General features: G+C 46.2%; 1 protein-coding gene across 1 annotated transcript; it reads left to right on the top strand.

The window, feature by feature from the left end:
- Positions 1-6,336: 6,336 nt before the first annotated feature.
- Positions 6,337-7,443, top strand: LOC311253931 (cyclin-dependent kinase 2-like; the record flags this gene model as incomplete). Its single annotated transcript, XM_084384382.1, has 1 exon — positions 6,337-7,443. The coding sequence occupies one exon, from the start codon at positions 6,337-6,339 to the stop codon at positions 7,441-7,443; it is 1,107 nt and encodes a 368-aa protein (XP_084240508.1).
- Positions 7,444-11,726: the final 4,283 nt, after the last annotated feature.

Here is an 11,726-nt window from a genome sequence, read left to right as displayed (position 1 = left end):
AATATCAAACCCTACCACACTCTGCCAATGAAATCGTGATTTAATGTACAATGTCTGAGGGTTAGGAATATGAATCACACAGTGTTCAATTTGTGTTTGTGAGACCAGACGTACACAAGCAGATATAGACATGGCAGCTAGGAAGACTGTTGCTGTGTCCACGGCGTGTGTGTTGCCTCACAGAGAGGCAAATACAGCTGTGGTTACGAGGGTCAAGGTGCCTTCCAACAGGAGAGCATTGTTCTTTGCTGTTCAAACTGACATATTGCACGATAAGGCATGTGATGAGCTATCATTCGGCGCGCTGTCAATAAATGACAGAGCAACCTTTCAATTGCTCCTTTACCTGACTTACTGCTGTAAAGGGGAGCTTCTTCAAGTGACTCTGGAAAACCCAGACTTTTGCAGCATGTCACCTCCTATCAGAGAGGATTTCGCTCACGGGCGCTTGTTTTGTTTCGTCCTAGACATGAACAATGAGGACTCGTGTGAAACAAATACTCAATCGCAATCTACAGCGGGTACAGCATCTGACGACACTGACGAACTGTCCGGTACCCAATTGCTCAGTCTCATGAACATAAGTGTCAACATGGACGTGTTCAGAGGAGATGAAGCTGATGATGACCAGGATGAGGACGACAACGACGACGCCTCGTGTCGAAAGTATTCTGCGGACAGAAACGAAACTCTGGAAGAGGCGTTCAATGCGTTCATGCGACTACAATTGGTAAGGAAAAAGGCATCTTCTCTCAACAACGCTATGATCGCCATGAGAGACAGCAAGGGGGAGCTGAGCTCAATGTTCAACTGGGTCGACATCCGCAGCGATACGCTTAATTCTGACAAGGTGGATCGGAAGAAGGTCAAGGAACTACAGGGCTCCATGTACACACCAGCTTGTCAAACGGGTAGACAGATGGTAATCCTCCCCCCCTCGATAATGAACCTAAACGTCAAGGTTCTGGATGACTCTATAGGAAGGATTACGGACAGTGCAAGTAAAGGAGAGGGCAAAGCGTTGTTCCTCTCGCTCCTCTCTAAACTCACAGGCACACAATGGCTAAAGCACACGGTCGTGCAAACTGCATATGATGCGAACGTGCAAGAGGATGTAAGATTCATAGAGAGAGTGAAAGCTTTCACACGTAACCTCAGCTGTTCGCTGGAAAGCTGCCAGGTGAAGACGAGAGGACTGTTGGTGTTCAGATACTCTCTGGAGAAACTCATTGAGAGGGAGACTCCCGATCTGTTTGTCAGCTCGCTGATACACAGGCACATGCCTATCGCAAAACCACGCATCGACAAGGTCTTGCGTGACATAAGGAGCAAACGCAGAACACAAGCACTGGCGTCTCTGCTGAATAATGGACATTGTTATTGCAAGCGAGTGCGCAACGGTGACACCCGCGGAGCGTGCAACGGCGAGTGTCAGACTGCCTACGCTTGTTTTTACAACACATCCGAGCATCACCCTTTCACCGTGAGCAAAGATGACCACAGTTACTACTTTGCGAATCTGTACCCTCATCTGGGTAAACTGGAACGCTTGAGTGCAGAAATGAAAGTCAAGTACAGAGGACGCAGGCAGTTTGAGAGCATAGCAGATATGGTCTTCAACATCCTGGTCAGACACAGGTTCAGCGAGACCGATTCGTTATATGAAGGTTTGAGTGACTTGATAGACAACGACATGAGCAACTCGAGCTTATCTCTCGGCGAGAGCCTTGCCGAGATCCACGAGTTGTTGTACCTGGCGCCGTGTAGTCACGAAGACCACTCGGAAGAGCCCAGCGCTCTGGATCCGGTGAAAGTGTACGACCACGCATTGGTGCGCTACTTGTTCTGCGACAGCTTGCAAGTGGGCAGGCTGTTTCAGGCGTCGACGACGTTCAATTACATTATCGCCAACACCGCACCGAGGTACACGATCGAACGGATCATGCTTTTCAACATTACTGGTCCCGGGGAAGGTAAGACCTACGCAAACAATGTGCTGAACTATCAGTTCAGGAGGATAAGAGGTTGCATAGAGACACTGACATCTTTCACCCCGCAAGCTTTCAAGTACAAACAGAAGAGGAACGCCTGTGTGGTCATGATAGACGATGCGCACATAACCCACGAGAAGAACATAAAAGCTGTAGACAGAGAGTCCAATGTGATCCCCAACACGTTCAAGAACCTCCTGGATACAAGCGTACTGGAGAGCGACGTGGTGACCAGAGACGCGAGCAGCGGCAAGGTCGACACCGTCAAGTATCAGGCCGTGCACAACTGCGGCTTCGTATGGAACACCAACACAATGGGGTTCGTGAGCAACGCCTGGGCCGATCGTTGTCTGATCATGGAGTCTGAGTTCCCCAAGTGCATGACACGCACGCGTAGCACTAAGCAGATACAAGACACGGTGGAGAAACGCAAGATGGAGCGCATAGCTGCAGTGTGCCTTTACAGACAGAACCTAATCCAGTCAGCTACAATGATCGGCGAGTCTGAGATCATGCAGTTCAGCTCGAGGTTCGACGTCGCGAGAGATGCCTGCGTGGCCGCCCTATACGCAAGTCACATCGTGTGTACCGGAGTAATCAGTCGTAGGGTTTCATTCTGCATCAACCAGCTCGTCTTTGCCGAGGCCATGAAACTAGCGTGTCACTTTGTGTTTGACATATGGATCCCTCCGTGGACCGAAATTCCAGACGAGAAGGATTACCCCGAGTTGAGGGCTTACATGAAACGACTGAACGAGTGCAGACTCGAAGCTTTAAACGAGCTGTCCTTCGGACAGGTCTGCCTGGAGACCAACTCTGTCTACAAGCTGTGCGTCGCGGCCTGTCTACCGGACATATGTCCCCGTGCGGTGGATATACAGGGCCACTTCGCCTGCAAGGTACTAGGGTATATCTTAACCCAGATCCACGAGCAGCACCTGTCGACCAGCTTGAAAAATGAACACTTGTGCATCGCAGGTATAGATGACATGTTTTTCTCAGAGAAGGACATCGAGTGCGGCAGTGATGCGGCGCATGAAATGATCATGCTGTGCTCGACGTGCAAGGTGCCGGTTCGCGAGTGGAACCCTGCGGTAATGAAAAATTACAAGCTGTGCACGTACAGATATGCAACCAACAAAACCTCGCACACGAGGAAAGGACACTCTAATCCTCAAAAGAAAGTGGGCTCTATCACGGTCCCACTCGAAGCCGTGTACGATATGCTGGCCCTATACGCTCCGGGTTCTCACTCAGAGTTTTGGACTCAGTTGGGCGCGAAGATGGTCGACGCCTATGATAAAGGAGACTTAGATGGTGGCAATGCCTTTGGTCAGTGTTCGGGAATTGACGATGAGCCTCCTAGGCTGATGTTCACCTTGGACTTCAACAAGGACCCAGTGTGCTCTGTAATACTGGAAGCAACAGCTGCAATTGAGCCCCTGAACGAACTCACATTCACCAAGTGTGCGCTGGGAGGGGAGATCTTCCAGTGCTCTGCGCCTTTGTATTACGGGGGCGTTATCAGAAGGGCGATGCGTCAGAATGCTCCTAAGGGGGCTTGCAACAAAAGGCATTTGAGAGAGTCTAGACTGGGTCCAAGAGGTACCTTCCACGGGCCCAGACTGAGCGTGTACTCAGTCGAGTACTCTGGCGTACCCGTGAAAAATGTGAGCTCGTTTTGTACTACGCGCACTGTCTATCATCAGGACAAGATAGCCTTGAATGTCAACCGCGATAATCGGGGACACCTGGTCGAACTAGAGGAAGATTGGGAGTGGAAGGATGCAGTTGATGTGTTTGACAGCATTCACGGCACTGACGTGTTCTCAGTCGATATGTTGAAACGGGACTATGCTGCTACAATGGTGGTCGTAAAGGGAGAGGTCATGACAGCTAGGACTCGAAAGTCGTCGAAACTCAGTGTCATGCTGAAAGGTCTGAGTGAATCGAATGGACAAGCAGCACTAGCCATGCGAAAGGGTCTCACGCCTTGTGACACTCAAGATGCAACTCAAAGGCGACAACCTGCAAGAAAGTCACCCAGCCGGGCGCGTAAAAGGAGTGAAGCACAGCAATCCAGAGACTCCCTAGACGCACTGAGTGTGAAGAGGAGAAAATGCACCAACGAGGATGTAGAAAATTGACATGTGAACCACGTGACGTTTCATACATACATACATACATACATATACACACTCACAAAGAATACTCAAAGATGAAACACTATTATTGAAAGAATGACAACCTGTGTCGCCTTCTTCTGTCAAACACGACAATAAAAAAAACCTAAAACACCTAACACTGTGTCATTGACTTATTGGTTTCTGAATCCTATCTATGAAAAAGTGATATCTTCAGTCAGAACCTTGCTGACTCCACAGGAGCAAATGACGCTGTGCACCTGCATGTATGACAGTATTATCTGGATAATAAAAAACCCAAACGCCTTTGAACAACACTGAGTCATTAGGTACCCCATATCAATGCTGTTTTATTATGTTTTGTTCAGGTTTTTTTTTTTTGTGTGTGCTTAGGATCCTCCGCCGATGATCAACATGTTCTTTGAAACCTGTATATATTTTGACAAAACCCTGAGGGTTTCAATCACTCGAACTATGTTTTATTGTAACAATAAACGTGATTCTGTACACCCTGGGAGTGTGTGATCTTGTGTGATATACAATGAAATATATATATATATATATATATATATATATATATATAATGAAAACCAATGGACAATAGTGACAATAGCGATGGGTTTATTTCACAGTTAAAACAACACTTTGCTTAGCACGTTCTCCCTCAGTCAGGTCCGTTGCAGTGGTAGTCCTTGACAGTCCTCGTCACTCTTTGGTTATGTTGTGGATTGTTCACAGGTGGAACTGGTCCACTGTGACCCTGCGCGTTTACATTTTGGTGTATCAATCCTTTGGGAAACAGGTGTCAAAGTCTTGCGGAGCCTCATGACAATAAACAAAGTGGGACTAGTGATGCAGTACATGTTTCCTATGGCCGTGCAGACATTAAGCACCACGTATCTAATCTCCTCATATTCGACGTCCCTATATTTGACACGTTGTCGGTAATATATGGCACTTACGATCCAGGGTATCCAGCAGCATATGAACAACGTAACTGTGAGGAAGGGCAGCACTTGAGCTCTTCTCAGATTCGCACCAAAGGAATTGCGGTTTAAGTGCTTTCTCACAGTGTACACTATCATACCGTTGCAGTAAACGAGCACAAGTATGGGTATGAAGAAACACATGGTTGTCCTGGTCCAGAAGGTGGCAAGCTGGTAACGATGAGGCATATCATTGAAACACATCACGTTGTCCTTGGATACGGGACGAACGGTGTAATAGCATATGTCCACAAGAGCAGAGAGTGTAGGCACACAGGCGCACAGTCGACACACAAGCCTCCTCCTGTCAGAACTGTGTCTCTTCGGGACCAGGCCCTTGAGTGTTGACCTGTTGTTCACCACCTTCATGTATCTTTCGATGTTGATGTAGGCCATGAGAAATATGCCGTACTGGAAACTGAACTGTGGGGACACAAAAAAACAAAAACAAAACAAATCTCTTTAGATGAGCTGAAAGGCAGGCGTGTGTTTGAGTATGTGTTTACGGTATTTTAGAGTGGTAGTACTCACTGTCATCACTCCTGTCATCAGTTTGCACACCAGGTAGCCAAACACCCAGCCCTTCACGAGAATCATCTGAGTGACCCACACAGGCAAAGTCAGCAAAGTGGCCATGTTACAGACTCCCAGATGTGAAAAGAACACGTCGAGATCACGGACACGCCTAGCTGAGTCCTTACGAGAGATCATGATTATCATGTACATGTTGACAACCAAGCCTGTGATCATAACGAGTCCATGAAGAAGAGGGATGTAAAAGGTGCGGCTGTATTCGTAGAGATAGTGATGCGAACCTGACGGGTAGTTCGTACTAGTGAAGAGCGTAGAATTGTTGAATGTAGCATTTTCAAATGTTACATGGGTGGTGGAGAGTTGTTCCATACCGATCTGCGTGGTGACACAGGCTGCTGACAACCTTTGCAGCAACAACACAGAGACTTTAAGTACGCTCTGTGTGTGTCCCCAGCTTCCCAACCGCTGTAGTTGGGTCCAATACAGGGATTAGTCCGACCATCGAGGTTTTGGTCCAACTGCTATAGTCGTTTCCAATACAGGGAAAAGGTCTGGTCATCGAACCAAACCACTGCAGTATATAATACCATCATATTGACAGGGTATCTAATCCTTCAAACACTTTGGGGTTTGTTTGTTTTTGTTTTTTTTTTTGCGTCAGCAACAGTCTCACTTTCAGAAATGGAGAATTACCAGAAAGGCTCCATTATTGGCCGAGGCGCATACGGAACTGTGTACAAAGTCACGTGTCTGAAGACTGGAAAGGCGTTTGCTCTGAAATGTCACAACTCCCCTGTGGTAGAGGATGAAGACATTGTAGAGAACGATTCAACAATTGGTGTAGAGGATGCGACCGTGAGAGAACTCTCCTGTCTCAGTGCACCGAGGGGTCACAACCCCCCTGTGGTAGAGGATGAAGACATTGTAGAGAACGATTCAACAATTGGCGTAGAGGATGCGACCGTGAGAGAACTCTCCTGTCTCAGTGCACTGAGGGGTCACCCCAATGTGATTCAGATACACGATCTTTTCATTGACGGTGAGAATATCGCCATGCTCATGCCCTACGTTCCCTACACCTTGACAGTGATTCACAATGGACATGGTCTGAAAGTCTACTACGACCTTGGTAAAGCAGTACAGGTGATTCCGTTGAGTTTTGTGGCTCACTTTTCCGTTCAGGTGGCCAATGCCCTGTCTTACATGCACGGGCGTAATATAATACACAGGGACTTGACACCTCGTAATGTGCTGCTGACAGAAGATCTGACCGTTAAGGTGGCAGACATGGGCCTCTCGAGACAATCCTCCAAACGGATGAGTCCAAATGTGGTAACGGAGCCCTACAGAGCCCCAGAACTGTTTGGTGACGCCCCAGACACCAGTCGGAAAGATTACACTTGTGCCATAGACATGTGGAGTCTGGGGGTGATGATAGCAGATGCGATGGAAGGAAAGGTTGTCTTCGCGGAGCGTGATAATGACAGTGGAACTGTGTCCACGTACGACATCATTGTAAAGACTTTGTGTCCAAGAAACCATGTTAGTGCACCAGTCACTTCCTGGGACATTGACGATGTAATGCCCAACGTGATGGAGTGTACTCTAGTGAGAAGAATCGTCCTTCAATTACTGACTTTCCGTGAGAATGAGAGACTCCTGGCCCATGAGCTGCTGCAAGACCAAGAATGGGTGCAGGCTGCTCATATGACCGAGGAAGACAAAAATATGGTCATACACCAGATTCAGCAACAACAACGACGACGACAAGCGAGCAAGCGATTCTAGTCAAACAACACCAGGACTGCATAGAAATGGTTCATTGTATTCACATTTATTTTGTACATTATTCATTGTACAATGATGCATGTATGTTTACAATACCAACAAAAATAAACATTGTATATCCTCACAATAACTGTGGTATATCTGCTTGCAGGACAGGCTGTCTGCTATTCAAACACGATTGTATGAATCAGCATCGTCATTGCAATGACTATCATGACACTGTAGGGTTTGAAAGTATTCCCAGTAGACCTCCACGATTTTTCAAGTTCGTCCATCATCCTCACGATGTCTTGTATATCTAGAGAGAGAGAGAGAGAGAGAGAGAGAGAGAGAGAGAGAGATGTGATTGTAATAAAAAGCTACATAGTATCATGATGAAACTGACCAAAAAACGCACAACGTACCTTCACTCACGTTGACCAGGCCTGCGCCCGTTTCGACACTATCCAGCTCCTTGAGATCCGGTACTCTAATGGGTTGTCTGGTTGTCGTTGTAGTTGTCGTTGTAGTTGTCGTTGTAGTTGCTGCGGCAGTAGGAAGTGTGGATGTAGCAACTTGAACATCTGAGCAGCTTGCGTTGACCTCTCCGTGTCTCTGATACATGTAATACTGCCAGGACGATGCATCAGCTCCAATTCCAATTCCAGATCCACGAAATGTTGTCCCGTTGTCAACCAGGAAACAGCAGGAACCCAGACTTTGTTCTTTGCTCATAGTGTCATTCCACACTTCGTTTAAACTCCACATTTGCTTATTGTGGTATTGTGCTAGCCTAGAGATTCGAATGACACCCTGGAGCGGGGCAATGACTGCAGCCTTCGTCCCTGTGTCAACCTTGGCAGTGTAGTAAAACATACCACACGTATCACTGTTTACTCTCAAATAGAAAGTCTCCTTTCCAATCCTGTACATGCCTTCGTCTGTACACGTGAGAAAGCGAATGTTGACTTGGTAGCCCAGAGAGTTCATCGTCAGCTCGTATATCTGGTAAATAGCGAACATGGGTTCTCGGTCTTTCTGGAAAAACTGATTAGGACTCTGCAAGTACCCCGGCAGCGTGACAGTGCTACCCACTGTACCAACTATGGTGACCGGTTCAAGTCTTTTCTCCGTGAGACCTTTCGTAACTACGGTGACCGGTTCAATTCTTTCTTTCGTGAGACCTTTCATCCTTGTCAGGGTACAACAATCAACTGTCGCAGCAATGCACAGTAGAGTCATTGTGATAGGAATGTACATCCTCATAGCGCTTGGGTTTACACACTGTGAACCAATTCTGAGTCTCCTCGCAGTGAGTGTTACTTCAGGAGCAGTAGCGCCCTTGTATGTGTGCTGAACCCAGTTTCGTCACCAGCCAGCCATGCAAAAATGGCCGATTTGTACAACTGCATAAGCTTGGTCCAACTGCATAAGCTTGGTCCAACTGCATAGGTTTGGTCCAACTGCATAGGTTTGGTCCAACTGATAGGTCTGTTGGTTAACCGTTTTACATGGTCATGAACATGTGTTCGGAGGATAGTTCTAGATGAGTCACTCACTTTTCACGGGATTTTAAGATTTTAACATGTGTATGTAAGTCGAACCAAACAGGGTTTCACATGTCACTCAACCACTGCTGTGTCAATCACAAGATGTTAGTATTCTAAGCAACACATTACACTAATCCCTAAATGCTTTACATTATACACAGTATTCAAATATATATGTTAACAATGTCTTTAGTTTGGTCAGCACAAACTCACTTTTGAGTGAATGATATTCGTGGACTACGTCAAAAATGCCACACGACCCTATAGTGTACTCGCAGTAGGGATTTCTCGGAAAGTCCTCATTAGTCCCTCTTAGATTGAGACGGTAGACATAATGAGCCATCTCGATGTACGTGATATGATCATCCTTGTACAGGAGATACCTGTCTAATCCATTACCTCCCTTCTGAAGAGTTCCCAGGAGATAAACCTGTTTCGAGTCTTTTAATGTCACTGGTATGTAACCATCCAGAGAAGTGTGAGCGACCCGTAGATGTTCAGGGAGCGATGATGTGATCCACTTGTCCGTAAAAGTAGGATTGCAAAAAGATTCTCCGTTCACCATGTACACATTACGGAAACAGTTGAGAAAATGGACTATCACCTCAGGCCTAGCCCCCGTGATCTCGATCAATTGTCTGGGTATGATACTGGAAGACACAAAGAGTACGCTGCGTTGGTTGCACGGGGATGACAGTAGAAGAGGCTTCAGTTTGTCAGTTATGTGCTGTGTGTAGCCATTGACGAGTTGCTCTTGTTCCAAAGGAGTTGTGTACTGTCCTCCGGGTGAGAGGTCTGTGTCTATGTCTGTGTCTGTGTCCGTGTCTGTGTCTTCGTCTAGGTCTAATACTGCACTGTAGCTAAAGTGTTCATTCACCACAGTTGCATTTATAAAAAGGTTATACGCACAAATCTCCTGTTTGCCCCCTCTAATGACAACATAATCCACATACACGTTGTTGTGATAAACCCCTCTTGAATTTGCCATTAGGGTGCTTGAGTCATATTGAGTTGCAGCCTCAGTTGTATCCATGTCCTATCGCTTTTATGATGCCTGAATCTGAATAAATTGGAACCCCCATTGGATGTATCAATGTGTATGTGACAAATCAATGCTACAGTGAACCATCAAGTCGCAAAACTTCTAGAGGGTTACATCTCTGTCAGGGTGGCTTTAGCGTACCTCAACTACAAACAAGAGTCACTACACACACACACACACACACACACACACACACACACACACACACACACACACACAGAGAGAGTCAGGTTAACACATTCTTTTATTCATCTTCATACACAGTCACAGGTTTTCTTGTAGCATCGCTGCAAAGGTGTGGTAAACTACATAATAAACAACAGTCTTCATGGGATTCCAGATCGTAGACATGTCCTGAGGGTCCCCTTCTGTCAAGACACACTTGAGAGCCTCAGAACAGTTGTCGTTCACTTCAATGTTGGTGTGATACGTTAAACTGTGATCCAAGGTCAAAGTCATTGCCAAATCAAAGTCTCCGTTGTCCATTTCTCTTGGGCCCAAGAACTCCGATATGAACGGGTTCGGAGGCTCTTTCACAATAGCTTTCGCCTTCTCCAGATAATGTACAGATGGTGCCTGTACTTTGTGAATAAGACATTGGAAGCTGTGTTCTCTCCCTGGGCATTTGTGTATCTCAAACAGGGTTTGATCAACTCTCGGAAAGCCTTCGCAGGTCACGGTAATCTTGTATCTGCGGATGTCTGTAAGTCTCACGGTGCACGCAAGTTGAAACCCAGGACATGTCCAGCCCATTCCAGTCAGGTTGACTAGAAGCTCACGTGTGTCCTTTTCAAGTCTTGTAGCTTCAGCAGCACACAGTCCTGTGAAGTCATCCTGCTGTTTTTTAACCAAGATGTTAGACATGGTGGACGTGTCGGGTTAGGTCGTCTCATAGGAGTGTCAACATGTGCGATTTGGAACTATTTTTATTATTGTTAATATGTCGTGATATATAAAAGGTTTCAATGTAAGCAACCAGACGACAATCAGGCTGTCATAGGCCTTCTCAAAATCTTCATCTATCTGTTCCAACAAGTCACCAGGATTGGTATCTAGAATCAGATACACTCTTCCAAGAGTCGGAGGGGTCAGCGTCGACACCGGTATCCTGGGCGCAAAGCGCTTTAATTGTCTCTGCACACAGCCGACGATGGCTCTTATGCTCACATGTGACACAATAACTGACCTCGCTATCCACCTGCGTACAATCTTGCATGGTAGATGTAAGGCAAATGATGGATATAGACAGTCAAGGGTGTCTATATAGCCAGGGAGGCAAAGATGGAGGGATGTTTGTGAAGGTTGACAATATGAGCTATGGTTGGAAGAATTGCTCCATGGTCACGTTCTTGACAAATACGAGTCCTGTTGGTGACACAACAGAAATATAAATCACATCATCACAAAAAAAAACGAGTCCAACAACACGTTCATATATACAATCTCCAACAAAGTTCCACTTTGTGTTTATTTTCACAATGTTATCATATACACTTACAAACACAAAGGTGTACATTTGACAAGTGTGAATAAAAGCGTGCAGACATGAAGAGATATCAAAAACATGGTTTGTCAATATTACATAATCTCTGTGTGTACATTTCATAGGGAGGGGTGTTAGAACAACACCCACGGTTAGATACATTTCCAGTGTTTCACATATCAATATAGAAAACCGTTATCCCTTTTGTTGAGGACACATTTACTGTATA

The sequence above is a fragment of the Pagrus pagrus genome (genome assembly GCF_965226575.1).
Source record: "Pagrus pagrus genome assembly, contig: HAP1_SCAFFOLD_74, whole genome shotgun sequence".
Classification (NCBI taxonomy): Eukaryota; Metazoa; Chordata; class Actinopteri; order Spariformes; family Sparidae; genus Pagrus; species Pagrus pagrus.
Note: the sequence above shows the minus strand (reverse complement) of the source record. Positions and strands in the feature narration are given on the sequence as shown.